Source organism: Mirounga leonina, unplaced genomic scaffold (genome assembly GCF_011800145.1).
Source record: "Mirounga leonina isolate KUSES-001 unplaced genomic scaffold, KU_Mleo_1.0 Mir_152, whole genome shotgun sequence".
In the NCBI taxonomy this organism is placed as follows: domain Eukaryota; kingdom Metazoa; phylum Chordata; class Mammalia; order Carnivora; family Phocidae; genus Mirounga; species Mirounga leonina.
The window spans coordinates 1389659-1412583 of NW_023270380.1; the positions used below are offsets into that span (position 1 = coordinate 1389659).

At 49.2% G+C, this 22925-nt stretch overlaps 1 protein-coding gene across 3 annotated transcripts in view; it reads left to right on the forward strand.

Annotated features, from left to right (window-relative positions):
• GALNT2 (polypeptide N-acetylgalactosaminyltransferase 2) overlaps positions 1 to 22925 on the forward strand; it is a 182773-nt gene that overhangs the window by 133733 nt on the left and 26115 nt on the right. For all 3 annotated transcript variants that reach the window (XM_035008429.1, XM_035008430.1, XM_035008431.1), the window contains 6 exons: positions 12055 to 12153; positions 12418 to 12485; positions 12727 to 12792; positions 16346 to 16467; positions 18517 to 18604; positions 22073 to 22160. In XM_035008429.1, coding sequence (XP_034864320.1) covers positions 12055 to 12153; positions 12418 to 12485; positions 12727 to 12792; positions 16346 to 16467; positions 18517 to 18604; positions 22073 to 22160 — 531 coding nt within the window. The remainder of the gene's footprint in view (positions 1 to 12054; positions 12154 to 12417; positions 12486 to 12726; positions 12793 to 16345; positions 16468 to 18516; positions 18605 to 22072; positions 22161 to 22925) is intronic.

Consider the following 22925-nt stretch of genomic DNA (forward strand, 5'->3'; position numbering starts at 1 on the left):
AAAAGACACTTTATTAAATTATTTAACAGGAAGTCTGGAGGCGACCCCTAAGGCTGCTTCAGCTGGCTGAGAACTGATGTCCTCGCCACTGTAGTCAGCATTTTTTTTTTCCCTTCTGGTTGTAAAAAGGCTGCCATAGCTCCATGCATCACGATCACTTTGAAGACAGGAAGTAAAGGGGTCAGAAATGCTCTTTTCTTCAGTGGCTTTTCTGGAAGTCTGCCCAGCAGACTTTCTGTTATAATCCCTGGGCCAGAACGAAGTCATGGCTCTTTGTGGCCGTGACCGAGGCTGGGAAAATGAGTTTCTCTTGGGGCAGTCAGAACTTACCTCAGAGGTTTGGCAGTTCACCCAAAACAAAATCTGTCAGAAAGGAGCAAGAGAGGGTGATTTTTGCAATACCAAGAAGGACATACCCTCCTTGAGGTGTGCCTAGAGGCATCCCACAGAATCGTAGAGTCAGAAGGACTGAACGTAAAACGTAATAACTGTCAGTGTCCAGATATGTCAGACAACCTTATCATTCTTTACCATAACACGCCATTCTGTCATCAACTAGAAGTTGATGTGTTTTCCCAAGATTCCAGACATTGCTGTTACATTTGACATGAGCAAGGATTAGGGAACCAAACAAATTACCCTGACATTGGTTGGAAAAAATGTGCACACGCCATGCCAAGACAAACACAGGGTGTTTGGTTCTCTGTACGGAATAGTGATAGGCTGGGGCCACAGGGGCAGTTAAAATAGTGAATCTTCTACTTCAGGGTTACATTCTTACACTTTTTTTTTTAAGATTTTATTTATTTGAGAGTGAGAGAGAGCAGGCCTGCACAAGCAGGAGGAGGGGCAGAGGGAGAAGCAGACTCCCTGCTGAGCAGGGAGCCCTACAGGGGGCTCGATCCCAGAACTCCAGGATCATGACCTGAGCCGAAGGCAGACGCTTCACCAGCTGAGCCACCCAGGCGCCCCTGTTACACTTGTCCAGGGACATAACGAGCTGTTTGCCGTCATCTGTGTGAGGGAATGGATCCGCTGCAACCTTCGATGACTAGTCATCGTATCGTTATATGGAAAGTTGATCTGTGTCCAACAGTTAACAACACAGAGCAACTAACTGTATCTTTGAAAAGAGTGGTCCCTCCAAACATCATCCTTGATGGCACATAGCTTCCTTCTACCAAGTTTAAAAAGTCAGAACTACTGCTCAGTGGCCACCCAGACTCCATTATTTTGAGGCCACGGCTGAAAGAGAAAGATACAGAGCAGAAAAGAAAGCTCACTGCCTGAGTAATCCCTAAGAGAGATACTCTTAAAGATTAGCCACTTCGGGACAGCAGGGAGCAGATAAAATAGAAGCACATCTCTGCGCAGAGCAGTGAAAGTAAAAACTCAGTCCTTGGCAACTTGGAAGCAGAGTTGGTGTCGCTGAGCGGGACAGTTGGTGCCTCATGTCCCAGGGGGACAGGCAAGGGGCAAGAAACGGGACATACGGTTCTTATTGTCTGATGCGCAGCGTGGGCTTCCCTCCAGAGAGGACAGCTTTTTCCCCTGGCATCGGGAGGAAGGAAAGTGGGCAGTCCTGTGCTCTCCGTCTCTGCATGGACTCCACGCGAACGGCGAGCAGGAGCGGATGACAGAAGCTCAGATGGTTTCATCCAGGGCTGTAGTTTTCACAACTTTGAATAGCTCTTGACTCCTGAAAAAGTTTTCAGTTAAAATTTAGTGTGTGTAAAGCTAGAGGCAGTAAAGGGCAATTGATGGCCTTTGAATGAAAGAACAGTTTTACCCCATCAGACGGTGCTTGCTGCGGGCAGCACAGGGAAGCCTAATGCTTTCCCGCCTTAGGAGGAGGACACTGTGGATCCTGGGCCTGGGGTGTTCGGTGAGTGAAGAGTGTGTGTTCATGCATCACCATCCCCCCACCCAGGGCATGTGTGTGCTTTCTCCTCTGGGACCGCTGGCTTTCCAGGGACATCAGAGGACTTCCCAGGGAGTGTGGTGAATCAGGCCAGCTCGAGTTCCTCGTGTCACAGCGAGGATAAGTATGTTGTTTTAGGTCATGCCCCTGATCCGTATGCATTCAGGATACAAGAACTGGCAGTATTTGAGAGAGCTGTTTTAGACTAATGATTTCAAAGCGAGACAAACCCATGGTGATTAATGGGGCTTATTCCCATCTCCTGCCAACTAGATTTTTAAGAAGCTTAATTTCAGATGGGTCCTGTAGAGGTTTTGGAATGTCTGAGGATTTGGTTCTCTTCTGCCTTAAGAGACCTCTGTGGGAATAAGCTCTCTAGCCATTAGGACTGATCAGAAATTAGTTGATTAGGTGGAATATAGTGCCATGATCGCTGTTGGGAGGATTATTCAGAGCATGTTTTAATTAAATGAACACGATACAACAACTAGGTAGCTTGCTTCTTTTTTTTTCTTCTTTCCTTTCAATTTTGCCTTCTATCCCATATCCAACACCCATTCTACGCCAGGGTCTGTCCAGCCTTCCTAGAACTCCGCAGCAAAATGCACGGTGAACTTGGCCATGGGAAGCTGATTATCTGTGGGTGGCCCGAGAGGAAGTGCCCGAGAGGCATCCCACCCAGTCTGGCCTATAAATGCTTTTCATGCTCTGAAGGTAAAGGGCCAGCCTGTTTCAAGTACCTCCCACCCCCTGTAGTGAGTCCAGACTCCACGGGTGGGCTAGGTCTTCTTCCACGGGGCCCTGGGTGTTGGGGCCTTATTCCAGAGGCCTCAGACTTGACTCGAGGTATCGGGCTTCACAGCCATGGGAGAGTGTGAGGAATATAGCAGAGGCAGGGTCCTTACGTGATGGACACTGGGACTCAGCTTGAGGTGGATGGGGAGTGGGAAACCAAAATCTTCTAGAGAAGTGGTTTTTAACCTCTGTGCTCTGTGGTCCATTATCAGAATTGGGTGTATAAATCCAGAGCTCCTCGGATGAGTCTAATTACAGCTCCCTAAGTCCGTCAGTCTTCTGCCAAGTTTCTTAAAATGAGAGATGACTTAAAAATAAAAAATAAATAAAAATAAAATAAAAAATGAGGCCTAAGAACAACCTGCTTCAGCTTCACCTGGGGAAAAGGGGAGCTTCTAAAACCAGATTCTCAGGCATCACTCTAGACCTACCCCAGGGGACGGGCCAAGGCATCTTCATTTTCATAGCCCTTCTGAGAGTCTGACACTAACTGTCCAGACTTCCTGGCGATCAGGAGTCCAGGCCCTGCCCCCAAAGGACATCGGCATCCTGAATGAAGAGTATGTGCCTGGCGGGTGCCCCAACCGGACAGCTTATGTGGGAATCGGCAGCTCCCATGGGGACAGCTGTGTCAGGCTGCCGGGACACACACAAACAACACACCCGCTCTTTTTTCTCCATTGAAATGGAAACCACGGAAGTGGTCTCTGTGGGGGAGCGCAAGGGGACAAATGTGCATTCAGGGCCTCTTTGGGGTCACCTGCTGTTCAGAGCCTTCCTCTGAACAGGCAGCGAGCAAACGGGCTGGGAGGTGAGAGAATCCACTTGAATCTATTTCGAGGTTTTGAAACGTCCCGGCCTCACCGTCCGAGCTTGACCCTCACGCAGCTTCTCCCGGTTGGTCTCACCTGGCCGGCAGGTGTGTGTGGAGGCTGGCACACTGTCAGGTGCTGGGTGTGCTAGAGACGGCAGGGGGCGCAGCCCCAGGGCTCCCTCGGCAGCTCTGTCTCCCCGGGGCCCGGCCTGCGGTGTGTACTTTGGCATAGGATGGAGACATGCCACGTTGCTCTTTCCTGGAGTTAAAAAGTGAATCATTACACCTCAGGCCATTTCTCCCCATTTCACCGCACCCTCCTCCTGGTTGAGGACAGAACTGCTTTTGTTGCTCCGTCCTATAGAATTTGATTGGGTTTGAAGTCACCTGTTTGTTCCGTAGGGTAACCCAGGCCCACTCTGTGACTCAAGAAGGTGGGAAAATACAACAGGGTAAAACCTCAACAGCAGCAGGAAGGACATCATTCAGGAAAAAGAAAAATTTAATGAACTAGGAAAACACAAAGTAGAGAGGATTATATAAAGCTTGAAAAAAGAAATAGAAATCTCCAAGAATACTGATTAACCAAAATAAAGAAAAACCATGATTAAGTAGTATTAGGAAGAAAAGCACAGACATTCCTATAGATACAGTAGAGCTTATGAAGACCGTAAGAAAATTGTAAGTACACTTACATGCAAATAGAGGTGACAGAATTATAGAGAATAGATAGTTTTTTAGGAACGTGGAGATTACCAGAATCACTCAAGAAATAAAAAATATGAATAAATACAAGCCACGAAAGAAAGTTACAGCAATAAAAAGTTTGCCTTCCCCAAATGGACAAGGCTCAAGTGGGTTTACATAAAACATGGGCTAGTATAAAGAACAGAAAAAGAGGGAGCTACCCCGTTTGCTTCATGAGGGCAGGAGTACCTTACTATGAAATTGGAAAAGGAAAGCATAAGAATAGAAACTTGTAGACCAGTCACGGTTATGGTTATAGAGTCAAAAGATCTCAACCAAATCCTCACAAATCTAATACAGCTCTATTTAAAAAAAAATCATAGCCAGTTAGAGTTTAGTTTAGGACTACAACAATGACTGAGCAAAGAAACTATATTAATACAATTTACCTTCTCAATGGATTAAAGAAGAAAAGCTAGGGTCTCCTGGGTGATTCTGTTGGTTAAGCATCCAACTCTTGGTTTCAGCTCAGGTCATGATCTTAGGGTCATGAGATCGAGTCCATGTTGGACTCCATGCTCAGTGTGGAGCCTGCTTGGGATTCTCTCTCTCCCTCTGCCTCTCCCCGCAATTGCACACATGCACTCGTTCTCTCTCTCTCTCTCAAATAATTAAATAAAACCTTTTAAAAAATAAAGAAGAAAAGCTTAAGAAAACCTTAATAAATGGGGGCGCCTGGGTGGCTCAGTTGGTTAAGCGACTGCCTTCGGCTCAGGTCATGATCCTGGAGTCCCGGGATCGAGTCCCACATTGGGCTCCCTGCTCAGCGGGGAGTCTGCTTCTCCCTCTGACCCTTCCCCCTCTCATGTGCTCTCTCTCTCATTCTCTCTCTCTCAAATAAATAAATAAATAATCTTAAAAAAAAAAATAAATGGAAAGGGAAAAAAATCAGTAAAATTTAGCACTTACAAGGGAATTTCCTTAACCCAATTAAAGGTATCAATAAAACATCCACTGCAAACATTATGCTTAATGATGAAAATCTAATCACATGGACATCAAAGATGGGGTGGAGGCAGGGATGATCTCTACCCCGTTTTTTTAAACCGCATTTTATGCCGCAGGCCATCACCAGCGCCTTATTAAGACAAGAACCATAATATAGGTAAGAAATGGAAAGAAAAGGACAAAGTGTGGATGACTTGATTAGCGGAAAATCCAGGAGAGCCTACAGACTGTCAGAACAAAGAAGGGAGCCCCCTGAGGCTGCAGCACAGCGTCCACCTGCAGAGACAAGCAGTAGTCCTGGCCTGTTAGGGGACAGGACAACAGACCCCACTCTGTAGAGCGAGCGGGACGCGGTTAGGAATAAACGCAACATAAGATGCACACAACTTTTCTGGAGAAGATTAGAAAAATACAAAACATAACTGAAGGGGGTGCCTGGCTGCCTCCCTCGGTGGAGCCTGCGACTCTTGATCTCAGGATCCTGAGTTCGAGCCCCACGTTGGGTGTAGACATTACTTAAAAAACAAAACAAAAGCGAACAAAAAACCGTAATTAAAGGACCCAAAAAAAACCCAGTCGATATTATAAAGATACCAATTCTCTTCAAATTAATGTGGGAATTCAGTACAGTGTCATATGGTGCTTTTTCTCATGAAACTTAAAGAACTGATCTTTAAAATCAAAAGGAAAGGCACATAGCCCCAAATAACCAATAAAAGCCTTGAAGAACAACACACCGTAGGCAACCTCCCGTGTCGGATGTGAGGACTTACTTCCAGTTAAGGCAGCATGGCATGAATGCAGGGTTACATGAGTAGATGAACAGAGCAGAAGTGGAACCAGAAACAGAACTCTGCGTATAAAAAATGCAATGTGACAGCAGTGACATTATGAATCCGGGAGGAAGTAATGAGCCATTAAGTGGTGCTCAGACAATGGATCATCCTCGTAGGAAAAATGAGATGACAGTCCTCCCATTCATGAGAGTATGGGTAGGTGGAGAACGTGAATGTTAAAAGTACTTGTAAAAGTTAAAACATCTGGAAGAAAATCTACAAGAATGTATCAGTGACCTTGGGTCGCGAAAACGTTACCCCAGGGCCACAGTTTGAAAAGAAACTTAAAACGTACATTTGACAGCAGACATCACACACAAAACTAAAGGATCTGCCACAGACTTGGAGAAGATTTTTACAGTGCATCTGGCAGACAAAGGATAATGTCCAGAATATACAAATTGCTGTCATCGAGTAATGGTGAGGTAAAAATCTAATCAAAAAGTAGACCGAAAATATGAGCAGGCAGTTAACAGAAGAAACACTCCAGTCAGCTTATAAACATATGGAAAGATGTGTGGCCTCTAGTAACTGGGGAAATAAAAATTGGAATCCTAAGCAGCCGTTTCATACCAGTCTGCCTGACAAAATTAAAACACTGTGACGGTACCAAGGGGTGGTGAGACCATGGAGCAATATGAACTTGACCTTGTGGGTAGGAGTGAAACCACTAACAGCCATGTTAGAGCACCGTTTGACTGTCTCAGGCTCAGTTGAAGAGGGACATAATCTACGACTAGCAGTCCCACTTGTGGGTAGATAATGCAGAGAAGCTTTCTCATGCATGTAAAAAGACAGTGTCCACTGCTGCGTTATTCCTAACAGACAAGTTAACGATCCACAGAAAAGGGACGGAATGTGCTGTGTGCCTTCTGTGGGCAGCTAGTCAGCAGTGAACGTGAGGTCAGTAGAGCAATGTGGATCAAAGCAGGCGTATTCCCGAAAGGTGCAAAAAGCAAGTCGCCACGCAGTGTCACCCATATAAATTTCAAATACGCACAGAACAATACTATATATTGTTTATGAATATGGACATACGTAGTTTATTGAAAACATACATAGGGATAATGAAGTACCAAATTCAGGATGGTGGTTACCTGGCAAAGATAGGGTTTGAGGTGGGAAGGACACAAGGGACTAAACTACCACATGTCATGTGCCCCTGTTGTAAAATAGGTTTTTTTTAAAGATTTATTTATTCATGAGAGAGGGGGAGGGGCAGAGGGAGGGGCAGGGAGAGAATCTCAAGCAGACTCTGTGCTGAGTGTGGAGCCCAACGCGGGGCTCGATCCCATGACCTGGAGATCATGACCTGAGCTGAAATCAGGAAGCTCAACTGACTGAGCCCCCCCAGGCGCCCTGTAAAATATTAAGACTTGATAAAAGTGAGTGGAGGGTGTATGGCTGCTTGTGTAATGCTCTCTAGGTTGTGGGTATGAAATCTTCCTCGTGCATACCCACACCGATGGTGATGGGGCAGAGGTTGCCTGGGCAAAAGCAGCTCTTCCCAGGAAGCCACGGGAAACTCTTCACCATGGTGGATGTATCGTGGTCCAAGGCTTGACCCTTATCTTTGCAAAACCAGAAACTTTTGCTTTTTGCTTATTTGCTCCCCGCCCCCCATGCTTTGCTTTGTTTCATTGCCAGCAAACCAAAGCTAGATTTGTCTCTCAGGGGCAGACTCAAACTGAATTCACAGATTGAATGAACCCAGAATGCCAACTTAATAATTTGTAAAGAGGAATACACAGGACAGCACCCAGAACCTTGAAATCCCACGGCCTTGCCTGAGCCTGGTGGTGTTTCCCCCTTCAGCTGCTCCACAGGAAGCAGAGACATGGCTGGAGGGTGACTTGGGGGCACACGGTGAGAAGTGTCTACTGCAGAAACTAACATCCAAGGTTCCCATGGCCAGAAGATTTCCTCCAATGCGGACTCCAGCTTGTAATCAGGATACAGGCTGTGTGTTATGCTCAGGGTTGTGGGGTCTACACATCCCTCTTTCGGGACTGGCTGGAAGCACCCCGCGGGCTTCACAGAGGGGCTGAGCATCTCTGAGCGCTGGGAGACCAGAAAATGCCGACGTGGGCTTGACATGGTTTGAAATGTTGCTTTTTTATCTTTTAAGGTGTGTATATTTCCCATCTCTTCCATCATAGAAGCCAGTCTTTATGCTGACATAGAGTAATGCGTAATTACTAATTTAATGACTAAATTAATTACGAATCAGCCAACTTGCTTGGTATTTTCCTAACAAAATCTGAGTTGAATGGGCATTTCAGGGAGACGGAGCATATTCACCCAGTGTTTCTTCTTTCCTGTGACCCTCCGTTTGGCTGTCATGCCCGTCTCACTAAGTGTAGCCTTTCTCTACACACTGTAGATGTTCTGGAACTCTCTCTTTTATTGAAGCCTGCTTCTCCATCCCCCACCTTTCCATCCACTGAGCTCTTCTCGCGGACCTCAGAACCCCTCTTCCCCCGAGTGACCGTGCGTTCCCCACCCCCCGGATCATCATGTGCATTAGTCTGTCTCACGCCCGTCACATCGGCCTCGACTCCAAGTTCCTAGAGAAAATTCCATGCTAACCGCCACGTGCCGATGACAGGCACTGATCATGCGCATCCACCAAATGCGTATTACACCCCTGAGTTATAATTATAGTGGCCTTTCCCATTTTCAAAGGTTTTTTTTCATACATTTTTATTTGATTTTTCCAGTAACCGTGCAAGATTATGAGAGCCATGTTCGCAGATGCCACAGTCGGTAACCAAGTCTACCACAGGCCCTTTGCGGAAATACTAGGCCAACTGGGATGGTGGTGAGCCGTGGCATGCTGGGGGTGGAGTAGAAGACATACATTATGCAACTCCTGCGTTCTTAAACAGAGCCTCTAGCTTCCCAGGGCATTTGGGGATGCATCTGAAGAGGTGCTTTGGGTTCTTTGATCAACTTTATGATCAACCCCAAATATAACCCCTGCATCAGAAAGAGTCTGCTCCAGAGACAAGTTCATTCTTCAGAAGGGCTCAGGAGCACATGGTGGTTGAGATCAGCCATTTTTTCCATTTCCAGCCACTCAAGAGTTCAGATATTGATAGCCGTGTGGTCGCAGAGAAATTTTAAAACTAAACTCAAGACTTAAAAAAGAAAAACTTTGTGTCCGGTTTTTAAAGTCTGTGTTTTACCGGATAGGAAGTTACCAGAATGACCGCTCTACTACCAGACCCATGGAGACTCAGGCCAGCTTGTGGCCCCAGAGCCCTGTCTTGCACCCCAGGCATCCCACGGCTTCCAGCTCACGTCAGCTGCAGACTTGTCCTGCCACGGACCTGAAGGACGCTGTGGTTCGTCCTCTGCTCCCCAAGAAATCTCCAGTAGGAACGTGCCCCTGGCAGCCAAGTCCCCCGATGAGCTGCTATATCGGGCCTTCTTTCACTCACTCTGCAGTAGTGAAGACTGGGTGGCACGGATAGGAGTCTTTAAATGCAAGATTTATTCTGTTTCTTTTTAAAGAAATTCTGCACTCCCCCCTCCCCCTTCTCTTGGCTCCGTGTGAGGAGTTCGGATCTGAATCCATACACGTCCGTACACACATACACTCTTAGCTCATGGGGCGTAAGATAGTTCTCAGTTTTTGCTCGTTATCCCTCTTTGCCTTAAAAATGCGATGCCTCTTAAAAATGGCATGCCTCCTGACTGCCAAGCCCTAGCAAAACTTGGTGGCTTATGAATATGCAGAGGAGTTTTCATAAAATGATGTGGCTGCCGCAGCCCTTTGTGTTCTGGAAAAAAACATTTCCAGGGGCCCCTTGAGACTTCGCCCGTGCTCGTGCTCGCGGAGAATGAGGCTTCCCACAGAAAAGAGGAAGCCAGGAGAATAGGACATGATTGGATTGGTTAAGTGGACAATGATTCGAGGAGGAAAAGTGCTTCCCTGGTTGAATCCTTCCATGGTCCCGCTGCCCGCTGGCCTGGGGGGCCCCTCACTGCGGAGGGTATTGCTCTTCCGATGCTGCTCGTTAGCATTACGGAATGAGTCCCGGGGAAGGACTGTCTTCGGGAATTTGTTTACAGCTGAACCTTGCACACCCTTCCTTAATCCAACAATTGGCTAATTCTTAAAATTGAAAGAAAAGGAGTAACTGCAAAACTAGCCTATCCATCTACTTGTCATTAAAGACTCGGCTGTCGGGAGCCATAATGAGGTACCATATTAATTCCAGAATGTGTTTTTGTCCCCCGGACGACAAAGAGAGGAAGATTATGCAGTTTTCTCATGATGAGTGGAAGTCAGCCTATCCAGATAACCAGAATAAGTAAAAGAAGTCCGTTTTGTGATTCTGAATTAATTGCTTCTTAATTGCACTGCTTTTCTTGCTCCTTTTCAAAATTTGCTTCTCTGAAGTCGTTTTCCCAGTCAGGAGGGAAAATTAGTGTCTGTGGGCCATTTTCCTTTCAGATGTCCCCGTTCATGTGGAAGTGCTGGCCATTGTCCGTGAGCTGCTCGCTCGGCCACTTGAGTCCTTAACTGCTTAAATGCTTTTAGCCGTGGCTGAGCTCCAGAGATGACTTTTTTTTTTAAAGAAATCTGTCTCCTTTTCCCACTGATTTGCCATTTAAGATAGAGGCCTTTAATTCTGGAAACCCATCCCTCACAGCCGCGGTAAATGGCATTAAGAGCTAACAGGTAGAGCAAGGTTTTTAAAGTGGATTGGCACCATGGAAGGTTTCCAGCTGCTTCCATGCGGGAGGCAGTATGCTTCACTGCATGAAGTGCAGGGACAGTCTGCAGAGCACAGAGGCCACTGGGGACGGACCTCGTGGTGGGCACCCATGGACAGGTCCCCACCCTGCTGCAGGCTCCCAGCAAAAATCTTTCACTCTTTGGACCTTGGGTATAAAAAGACCGTTCCAGAACAGTTTCTCTCAGCGCAAAGAGGCTTTACTGTCTCCCCAGCCTTTTTTCCAAGTGGGTGTCCGTGGTACCACCATTTTGGAAACTCTCTAAATGCACTGAAACCCCAAGTTGATGGTTGCCTCGCAGTCCTAACAGGCTGCAAGCCTGCCCCAGATGTATTGCTCTGTGTCTGGAACCATCACCTCCATGGTAGCATGTTCTCCAGACCCATGGGGCCTGCCTTGGAGGGTCCCTTATGATGGTTTCTACTGAGCTGGGTCTACCTTAATGGGTCATTTCTGCCTCTCGTGTGGGATACTTTAGCGTCTTCAACCTCGAGCTGGCCAAGTCCTATTTTTTAAAAGAGCCATTCCTTGTCCTCACAGTCTTGTGTCTGTTTGTGGAGAACAGACTTGAGAAGTGCCTTGTGTTGATCTGCCCATAGTTTCTCCCCGGCCCCCCGGATCGACTTTGTTCAGAGACAGTCCCTGGGTTCTTTCAGTACTCCTTAAAACGAAAGGTGAGAGCGGGCGGGCTCAGGTTCCCACGGGCCCACACCCTGCCCCAGCCTTGCAGGGTGACAGACGTGTGTCCCTGCTGCCTTGGGGTGGGGAGGGGGGGCGGGAGGGGGAGGGTGGTCGGCGGGACAGAGCCAGTCCAAATACAGCTTTGCCAAGAATCCCAGAGGCCCCACGTGCTTGCTGCAGAAATGAGAAAAGAGCATCGACACACAGTTGGCTCCACCCCTCAGAAATAACCACTGTGAATTGTGAAAAGCACATCTCTAGAGGTGTATCTGCATGTGAGAATAAATGGGACTTCACTGTTTTAAAACATGCTTTTTTTTTTCAGCGTTAGAAAGATGTTCTCAATATGTTACTTTTCGCCGAAATCATCTTTTAAAATGTAACTCCGGTTGTGTTTTTCTGTTTCCTTATGTCCCGTTCTCTCAGAATGTGCCGGTCCCTTCTGCAGATAACCAGTTCGTCCGAGAAGGTCCACCCCAGCCAGTCGGGCTGCTTGCGCTCTCCAGAGCCTTCCCGAACCAGGTCTGGGTTCTTCATTCAGAGAACCGTCTTTTCCTTTCCCTCAGGTGTCAACGGAAGCAGTGGCGGGTGGACCTGCCAGCCACCAGCGTGGTGATCACGTTCCACAATGAAGCCAGGTCGGCCTTGCTGAGGACAGTGGTCAGGTGAGGGCAGGAGAGGCCCCCCCGTTGCCCACCTGCTGCACCTTATGGGAGGCGTTCACTGGTAGGGGTGCTGGACACAGCCCTGCGTCCCCAGCACACCTGGGCCAGGGCTGTCTGGGGGTGGGGGGACAGGCAGGTCCCCTGACTGCAGCACGAGGAGTGGCTGATGGCTTCTCCGGCCAAGGATTGGGACCAGCACATGAGAATTCCCCACCCCAAATGATACCCCTTACAGGCCTCCAACCTTTATCTTTTCTTCCTCAGTGTGCTTAAGAAAAGCCCTCCCCACCTCATAAAAGAGATCATCTTGGTGGATGACTACAGCAACGACCGTGAGTACCGTGTCAGATTCCTCCCCCATGCCCGGCCCTTCTCCGGGACACCAGCTTCCCTTAGTGTGCATGCTAATGACGAGTTTCCTGAAAAGGCCAGAAATCAGGGCCTGCAGAAAGAAGAGGGGCCTCCTCGATGCCCCAGGAGATCCTCCACCCGCAGATGACCGAGATTCACAATACCTGAATACGAAGCCCATGTAAACGGGGTTCCAAATGTTCTGCTTCTCTCTTTCCCTAGCTGAAGACGGGGCCCTCTTGGGGAAAATTGAGAAGGTGAGGGTTCTCAGAAATGATCGGCGAGAAGGTAAGACTCTTTTCTTAATTCAATACCAAGACAGTTGAATTCTGACTTTTCCCGAGCCCGGCAATAACTTAAAGAAGTGTTTCAGGGGCGCCTGGGTGGCTCAGTCGTTAAGCGTCTGCCTTCGGCTCAGGTCATGATCCCAGGGTCCTGGGATCGAGCCCCGCATCGGGCTCCCTGCTCAGCGGGAAGCCTGCTTTTCCCTCTCCCATTCCCCCTGCTTGTGTTCCCTCTCTCGCTATGTCTCTCTCTGTCAAAAAAAAAAAAAAAAAGAAGTGTTTCAGCTAAAAGAACAATTAACTTTCTAGTCTTTTTTGTCTGTCTGTCTCTACCAGAGCCTCTTGGGAGCCTCTCCCTGCAAAGCCTAGGGAGGACATTCAAATTGAAATTATCTGTATACTAGGGCAGGAGTTCAAATTATATTTTTATTTGTGTATTTAGAAAAGCGGCTCCTCTCTTCCTTTTACAATCTAGGAAGTCTTATCAGTCCCTGGAGTACTAGAGTTTAGAAGAAAAACAAAGACTTAGCAATGAGAAGTTTAATGACTCCGTGCTCCAGGCATCTGATAAAATAAGGGGTTCAAGTTTGACAGCCCGCTGACGGTGAGGCATCCCAAGAAGGAAGATAGTGCTGCAATTACATGCTTATTGGATTTTGCAAATGCTGCCTTCAGAACCTGCTGTCAGTCTTACCTGCCGGAGCTGGGCTCATCGAGTCGACTTTATTGGCAGGTATAAGAGAGACTCCAGAGGGGGAAAGTATTACTTTGAAGTGTCTGGAAAGGAAGCTAAATCCACAATGTAATTACCATCCAGTGTGTCAGTGCTGTTGGAAGGCATGGTGGCTGGCATCTAGACTCCACCATAGTCCGGAGAAACCTTTCCTGATAGGAAGATTGCACAGCTTCAAAACATGCCATTTTGGTTATTTGAGGATGACTCTGTTGATCTGGAGTGGTGCTTGCATTCCCTGATCAATGGACACTCTTTCTTCTGGTTCCCTGGACAGTCCAACTGGAGTCCAGCAGTGCAGTTTTTCTTACCATGATTTTCATCTGCGCTAAAGTGATTGAGCCTGTTTGGACAATGCTGTCACCACCATATTTTAACCAACTCAGGTCATCAATCCAGATGTTCAAGACATAAACAATGGGACCGGCCTTGCTCCTAAGCAAGCTCTATTTGCTGGACTCCCATCTGTCTCCCAAGCTTAGAATAAACCAAAACTTTGAGATCAGACTGAAAATCTTGCCTTATATTTGCTTCCAGACAAACTGCCTAATAACTTTTTGAATTTAAACCCAAATGTCTGCTAGCATGGGGGGAGGAAAAAGAAGAGGTGGAAAAGAAAGAAATTATTTTTCGTGTCGGCATTTTATAACTGACAAATCACTTGCTAGCCTTGTCAGAGAGTGCCGTTAGCCTCAGAAATCCGTGCTTCTAAGTGCTTTAAATTAGGGTGTTCACTCGGGTAAGAGCCCATACTGATGCTTTGTTTTGGAACGGGATGAGGAGGGCCCGCTGGGGGAAGGCAGAGGGTGGGAAGTCTATATGAAACAAATGAAGTGTGCAATAGTTGAGTGAGAAAATGTACACACACAAATGTATATGTGTGCTTGGCTGTACGTGTGTGGTGTGTGTGTGTGTGTGTGTGTGTATCCCATATATTTGAACATATAGACAGATGCCTACAGTATTGCTACTAGATGACAGAGAAAATCAGTTGCATAAAATACGACAGCAAAGGAACAGCTTAGCTTCATTTAGCACTGAGGATTTTATTGTGCCAGTGATTCTTTATCTCGCTGTTCATTAGAATCAGCTGAGGGACTTCAGATGACCTTGGCGGAACTCATGTGCCAAATTCAGTGTTCCTGGGGTGGTTACCAGCTGAAATCTCCATTCTTTCTGCCTTCTGATCGTTCCTTTTCACAGACTGTTTGGGGTCTCCCTGTGCCTGGGGATCAGGAGTCAGCCGAGGATTTATGGGGAGGTTATCACCAGACTGGGGGCTGACCTCCTTTCCGGGATCTCCTCCTTCAGTTTCTGGCCACTCTAGAGACCCTGGACTCTGTCCTCTGACACTGCAAGCCAAAGAGGTGGCGTTGCTCTGGGTCGTAGAGTAACCTCACGAGAAACACCACATGCATGGGCACTCCACTGGTTTTCTTCTTTTAAGGATTGAACCCCTTCCCGTTTCTGCCTGCTTCTGACTGCTCTCTGGCCCTTTACAATACTTGCCTTTTCTGTTTCGATTGGGGTTTAGAACTGTGCTCTGAGCAAGGGTTTGCCCACAAACTGATACTCTTGCCTTCGCAACAGCAGAACTAGAAGCCTTTGTCTCTTTTCCCTCCCGTGGCATGCGGCTCTATAACTACCACTGAAAACCCATTTGACTACTGTGTATGAAGGAACTTAAGACACTGGTCCTCACTGGTTGTGAATAGTCACATCACCTTCATATACAGTCATCCCCCCTTATACGTTCCAAAACCCCCAGTGGATGCCTGAAACCATGGGTCGTATGGGACCCTGGATAGACTCTTTTTTTTCTTATGCATATACATACCTCCAACGAGGTTTAAGTTATAAATTAGGCACAGTAAGAGATTAACAACAATAATAGTAAAATAGGATAGTCATAGTATACTATAAAAAAGTTATGTGAATGTGGTCTCTCTCAAAATACCTTATCCGATGGCACTCACCCTTCTTGTCCTGACATGAGGTGATAAAATGCCCACGTGATGAGATGAAGTGACGTGAAGGACAGAGATCCCATAGCGTCAGGCTACTACTGACTTTCTGAGGAGACGTCAGAAGGAGGGTCATCTGCTTGCAGACCGCAGTTGACCATGGGTAACTGAAATTGTGAAAAGTGAAACCACAGACCGGGCAGGGGGTGCTGTATAGAGCCCAGCATCCATCGCAGAGGCCATATATGACCCCCCCATCCAGTGACACAGATACCACTTGAGACTTTGCGTGATCATAAAAACCCTATATTAGGAACAGGTCACAAGTATATAAATGGCATTAATTTGACCGAGAGTGGAACTAATTTTTTGTGTAAAAGCCAGTCACCTGGGGTTTGTCATGTATGTCACTGGGCTGAGCTGTCTTTGGAAGACAAAGATATTTGCGACACTTTTCTCATTACATTATCACCACCAAAATCGGCTCCATCAGCCCCTGGAAGCATCCGAGTAACACCTTCTGTGGCCCAGTTCATCAGAAAACCCTGTCGCTGTGTCACAGGAAAATCATTGTAAAAGTTCCACACTTGAGTTGCCTGATGGAGGAGACTCCAGTTACGTAGAGGCCTTTCTCAGAGGGCGGGTCTAAGACAGTTGTCTTCCCGGGCACCCGGTAAACTTGGAAGAAGTCGTCCCGACAGAGCTCTGTCTTGGTGACCACAGGGCAGGACTGCCCCTCCCACCCAGGCTTGCAAGGGGGCTGCGGATCCGAGGGGTGGGGGTCGATGGCGGGGCTGGAGGAGCTGGTCCGTGGCCTTTGTCTCAGGTACCCTGACGCGCTTTTGAAATCCCTTCCGCAGGCCTGATGCGCTCGCGGGTCCGGGGGGCCGACGCGGCCCAGGCCAAGGTCCTGACATTCCTGGACAGCCACTGTGAGTGCAATGAGCACTGGCTGGAGCCCCTCCTGGAGAGGGTGGCCGAGGTGAGGCGCGGGGCTCGCGCTGTGTGGCGGGAAGTGCCCCTTGGACATCTGTTCCTAGAGTGTTGTCTTCACCGTAGGCATCTACGGCCGGGGAGAAAGGCACTTGACAGGTGGGGCGGGGGGGCGTCTCCCATGGTGCTGCTCACTAAGAGACCCAGCCTGCGGGCTTGTGGCGGGACCGGTGCCCGTGACCACAGCGTTGTCCTGTTGAGGCCATCAGGGTGACCCGTGGCTCACTCTGTGTCCCTCTGTCTCTAGAAACATCATCAGTGGTATTACTTTTGGCCTTTTGCCATGTCTCTTGCCTTTTACTTGGTCTATTGACTTTCTTTCCTCTCTCCTGAGAAAGTGTTTCTTTGGGGTGATAAAGCAAACTTAATGAAAGTACTAGAGAAATAGAGAATGAACAAGTCATGCCTTTTACAAGTCAAACGTGACAAGGACATAGCCAATGGACAGTAAGTCATGAAATACTAACTAGCCACAAGCTACTAGTAATTACCATATGATGATGATGTTGATCTTGTACACTAGTAGTTGTGGATAGGACTCTTTACTTACCACATGTTAGGCACATTACATATCACCTTTAATCCAGGTATTACCCCCATTGGACACATGAGGGACTTGGGGTCCAGGGAACTTTAATAACACATCCAAATTCATATGGGAGGCAGAGCCAGGGTGGCCAAGAAGGTTCGAGTCCATCCCTAATTGAGCCCTCTTACGCATCACACCCACCTAGCTGAAAGAGGAACCCCCCTGGAATCTCCGCCCCACTCCCCCAGGCCAGTCCCCACAGCCCCAGGCTGTCCCCCAGGGAGGCAGAGGACACAGGGATGCCACGGCCAAGACCCTAGCATGTGCGTAGACCCCACACATCCACGGCGGAACTGTCAGAATTATTTCCAGTACCCTCTCCTCAAGTAAGGATGGAAGGCGTGGAAAATTGTAATTCTCACTAGTTCCAGTCCTATCAAAAGAAGTCAAAACAAAAAAAATGGACTGAGAACTCGAGCACATTATATGTTCTTTGACTCCCATGCCCAGGTCCAGACAGAGCTGGGCAAGGAAGTTCGGATTCTTCGAGCTTAGTGCCCCGCACAGGGGTTTCTACCCTGTAAACTTGCACCTGGGGGTGATGGAACTTTATACTCTTCTCTTACGTGTTCCTCTGATGTATTCTGTTCTTAGCTCTGCAGATTCTGTTACTAATTTGTTTTTCACAGTCTTTCTTCTGGTTAACGCGGGTTCTGTAAATGGCTCGAGGAAAGCATTTGCTCTTTTGTTAACTAGCCGCATGGGGCGATGCCTCTCACCAGCATCAAGCATCTGATTTTAAAGAGGGCAGGAAAGTTAAAAGGCCTTATGTTCACAAACCACCAGAGTAATAACTGTGGCAGAAAGAAATGCCTCCATCTAAGGGGGAAAAATGCTTTGTCGGGTAGACTCACAGGTGAGACATACTTCGAATCTGGGATTCTCGAGTTGACTTGGGTTGCCTTCGGCTGTAATGATATCCATGTGCTTCTCATCACACACACCTCAGGCCCACAGAAACAGATTCCTAGCAGCGCGGCATGGCTGTCTTAGCCGTGCGTCCCTTCCCGAGCTTGACCACAGCTCACGGGATAGGATACGTAAGGACAGCGGAGCTTCCATTCTGTCAGAAGGAAAGCAGCCCCGTGCTGGGAAGTTTTGGCGTTTGGGGAAAGAGAAAAGAATGCTGGGGACACACGGGTGCAGGCCTCGCCGTCAGCCAGGGCAGCAAATGCCAGAGGTGTCCCGTGGCCATGGCTGTCGGCTCTTGGAGCGATTCTCTCTGCCCGCCCACTGCCGACCTTGGTCGGCACAGAACAGACCCCGTCCGTGACAGTGAGGGCGGGGAGCCCCCGGCCTCTGTCTCCGTGGGCCTGGGGGATGGCAGGTGGTGAGAGGGGCGGCGGGTGTCCCTGAAGCCTCCGGACACCGATGCCTGCCTCTGGTGGGGCAGGATGCTCTGTTTTGTTTGTGATACCGACTCCCGTCTTCTGTCGATTTGTTTTTCAGGACAGGACTCGGGTCGTGTCCCCTATCATCGATGTCATTAACATGGACAACTTTCAGTACGTGGGGGCGTCCGCTGACTTGAAAGGCGGTAGGTGCCGCTGCTGGTCCGGCCGGCCTTGCTCTGGCCGTCTGCATGGCGGCTGATCACTGCTCCCGCTTGGTGCCATGAGGGACAGTGACAGCAGCTTGCTCACCGCCAGCTCACATGCCGCGAGCAAAGGGCGTCTCCGTGCCCGACAAGTAGAATCTCATAAAGAGAGAGAAAAAGGCCTTCTTCCCCTTAAAGAACTTCCTGTGCTTCCTGTTCTCCTCTTATCTCTTTGACCTTCTGTGGCTGTGATGACATGTGTGGCTTAGTACAGTTTGGGTGTCATTTTTAATCGGAGAAGATTAAGCCTTCCCAAGTCGGAGTCTGGGACGAGGCGTCGCCCGAGCTGACAGGCGGTCTGTGGTGAGCATCACAGAGCCTAGGGTTTGTAGCGTGGGAGGGCTGGGCTCGCCTTGGCCTCCTTCCTCTCTGACACCAGCTCCCCTGATAGCCTGCATCTCCCTGGTGGCAAAGCCCGGGTCATCCCCGGCTCCCGCTGACCACCCAAACCCACTCGGCACCCCTACACCTGGCTTGGTTGTGGACCCCCCCCCCCCCCCCCCCCCCCCACTGACCATCCACATCCTGCTTCGAAGGGCCACACCAGCTTCCTGTTGGTCCTCACAGCCTCCAGATGTGCCCCTTCACACCCAGCCCCCCTGGGGCCCCACGGGTAACTGGTCTCATGCTCTCCACCTTCTCAAAAACTATCAGAGGCCCCAAAGACCTTCTGTTCACGTGGGCTGTATGTATCAGCATTTGCTGTATTAGAAATTAAAGCCAAGAAATTGTTAAAACACAAGACAATGCAAGTACACATCCTGTTGTTCATCAGCGTGCCAATATCACATGTTCTGCAGCTTCTGGAAAACTCCATCATGTACTTTTGAAAAAGTGAGCATGAAAGAGGCATGTAAGGTCTTAGTGTAAATATCAAAGTAGTTTTGATGGGATAGACCCCCGAAGGGTCTGTGGACCCCCACGGGCTCCTGGACCAGGCCTGGAGAACCACTGAGCTCACGTAGCGCTTCATGGTGCTGAGAGGTGCATAGGAATCACACCGGACCCCTCGAAGGAACTGGTCACGTGACATCTGGCTCTTACTAGTTGTCCTTGTGTCCCTGGGACGGCGGGGGGGGTGGTAGGTGAGGGGCTGGCGGGGGCCCAGCAATGAATGCTCTGTGCTCTGAAACTCAGCTGTTTGGCAGCCACACCTCTCAGACCTCAGCTGAGAGCCAAGAGGTCAGCAAAGACTGCCCAGAGCAGCTAAAAGAGATATCAAAGCTTTTGCCTTCTGTTTGTGTAATCTATTCACTATTGATTCTTTACACCTGAGATCCATGGTTTCTTTTCTAGCTATCCAGCACCCCAGTTGCTTTATGTGAAACAAGGGGCTTCTTTTCCCACCTTCTAACACTTTGAGCTGATTAGAGGAGGACTGACTATTCTGGACAGACAGACACAGGATCAACTGATAGTCTAGCGTCAAAAAAAGACCATGAAACTATAAAATTGGGCATGACCTCAGAAAACAGAATGCTGAGACAGTCAGTGAGACTCGGGTTTTTGACTCCACCTGCCATGTCACTGTGGGCCGGCCAGTTCACCTCTGTGCCTCAGCATGCCCATCTGAGAAGTGGGGAGATAGGAACGCCAGCCACAGTGGTAGTGAAAGGATGAGAGTAGCCAGCGTGAGGTCAGTGACGTGAGCGAGCAGCACCCCCATCCCAAGGCATCAGCGACAGGGCGGTCATGGTGGGAGGACTCTCCTTACATCATGAAACGTAACATTCAGAAAAGATTCTCAGCAAACGGTGAGAAGGTTTGGGGTTTTAAAGAGGACCGATCCCTAGTTATCAAGAAAACATTAGTGTTCAGAATGTCTTCTTCCCCCAAGGATTTGCAAGAGCTGAGATTGATGGGCTCTCTTTTCCCATAGCAGCTGCTTATTCGAGAGCCAGTGCAGGGACATAGATGCCCTGGGGCAGGGGGTGGGGGTGAGGGGTGCAGTCCTCCTGCTGGATCAGAAGAAGAGGATGCACCAAATTTACTCTAGGAGCATTTTCTCAAATCCCTTTAGGAAAAAAAAAAAAATCAAGGATGATGTTTTTAGCAGATTCTCAAAACCTAATAAAGTTTGTCTCTTTGGAACAAATTAATAAAATAATAATGATCATTCAAAAAATGCAGGTAACATTGTGTCGACTGGCCCATTGAGGCCTTTGCATTGTCTGTTCATAACACAGGCAGGACGTCTGTTGTTTCCCTGGTTGAGGCAGGCCCTCTGCCTCAGGGAGAGCTGGGCTCTTCGGGAAAAGCCTGTGTGGGGCCTGCCTCAGTTTCCCCTCTGTGCTGCTGTCCCTGCCGCCTGGCCTCCCAGCGGCTCGCTGCTTCTTTGCTAGCCTGTCACACTTGGCAATAACAGCTGGGAGGCCTTTTTAGTCCCATGCCTCTGCTTGGGCCATAAAGGATCCTGTGCTGGCCTAGGAGACCCCCAGCCCACGCTTCCCATCCTGCCCTGTTCAGGCTACAGACACAGGGGCTGGCAGGGCAGTTGAACGTTGACCTCCGAGCACACTGAAGAGAAATCCAGACTTAGGCACTGCACAAGCCCTGCCGACCAACGAAAAGCCTGGTGGCACAGAGCTAAAGGATAGACGGCCCTGGAGTAGTTAAGTTTGGCTGTCAGACCTTTGGAAATGCAGTGAGCCACCTGTCACCAAGAAGTGGTCTCCTCGTGCGTCTCGAGAGCATCAGCAGGTGGGGTGTGCTGGCGCCCGCTGGCTCGATGCGGGGTGCCTTCTGAGTAAGGGCGGACCCAACAGCTTGGGCCAGGGGCCCACAGATGTCAGAAACCGTGTCCTGAGTGACCTGTGGATTCTAAACGTGAATTGGGACAGCTGCCGTATTTCTCAGAAATCACAGCCTGCTGCCCGCTTTGCCACTTCCTTTGGCTTGTTTTCACCTAAAAGTTTTCCCTCTGCCACCTTGCCCCCCATGGTTTAGTTGCAATCGAGGGTCATGGAGGAGGCCAAGTTGGCCAGCCCAGGGAATCTATGCTCTTGTCCTTCCCCTGCGTTCTTTTGCCCTGGGGGGTTGGGGGGAGGCACGGTGGCAGATTTGACTCTGTCCCACCCATTTTCTCCCTCCTCACAGCCCTCTGTTCCCTGTCAGAGTTATTCTCAGGCGTTTTAATGGTAGGAAAGCCTGACCCACATTTTCTGTTTGGGGTGAGCTTTTCAGGGAAGGAGTCGGTGTGTGCCCTCCCCGCTGGTCCCCCCCGCCCCAGGTTCTCCCCTCTCCTGCTTTAGTGGTGGTGCTTTTATTTAATTTTTTGCTGTGTGTGGTTTTCAGTGAGTCCAGTCCAAATATCCGATACGTCTAAGCTCTGAGGGACAGAGGTGCCAGGAGCACACTCAGTTCTCTCGTCAGCACCCTAATGTTTTGTTTCTTTTCCGTGGCCGGCAGGTTTTGACTGGAACTTGGTCTTCAAATGGGATTACATGACCCCAGAGCAGAGGAGATCCCGGCAAGGGAACCCGGTCGCCCCCATAAAGTAAGTGCCAGGAATCCTTCCGGGTGCCCCTCCCAGGTAAGACCCTGGCTCTGGCCCCGTGTTTCCTAGAGACGTAGTTAGACTCCTCATCTTCCTGCTGGCCGCCGACACCGTTTCCCCTGTCCTGGCTCGAGGGAGAGTTTCTGCCACCGAATCATAGAATAAAGTACTTTGAGATTTCCTCAGATGAAGCCTAACCTACAACTATAGGAGGCAGATCTGTTAGTTCTGGGAGTTCCCCCACGTTTATACTGTAGAGCGGTTTCCAGCAGGGCAGGCTCTTCAAGTTGAACTCGGGGACCAGGGAAAAGGGAGGGCGGGGGAGTCCTCTCTACTGAGGCCCTTCCTGGTCGGCTTCCCTCCCTGAGCTGCCTCTGCCCTCCTGCTGGCCCACAGAAGACAGAGCTTGTAGCCATTAACACCTGGCTTTCAGAGTCAACCACCTGTAGCTGGGCGTGAATGTGGGGTGCCTCTTCAGGCTAGACATAGCTAAGTGGCAGCATTGCCACAGACTTCTGGCACTGACTTCCGGGCACTGACCACCCACACTGACCTCCGGCACTGACTTCCGGGCACTGACTTCCGGGCACTGACCACCCCACTGACCTCCGGCACTGACTTCCGGGCACTGACCACCCCCACTGACCTCTGGCACTGACCTCCGGCACTGACCACCCACACTGACCACCGGTACTGACCTCTGGCATTGACTACCCACACTGACTTCTGGGCACTGACCTCCGGCACTGACTTCCGGGCACTGAC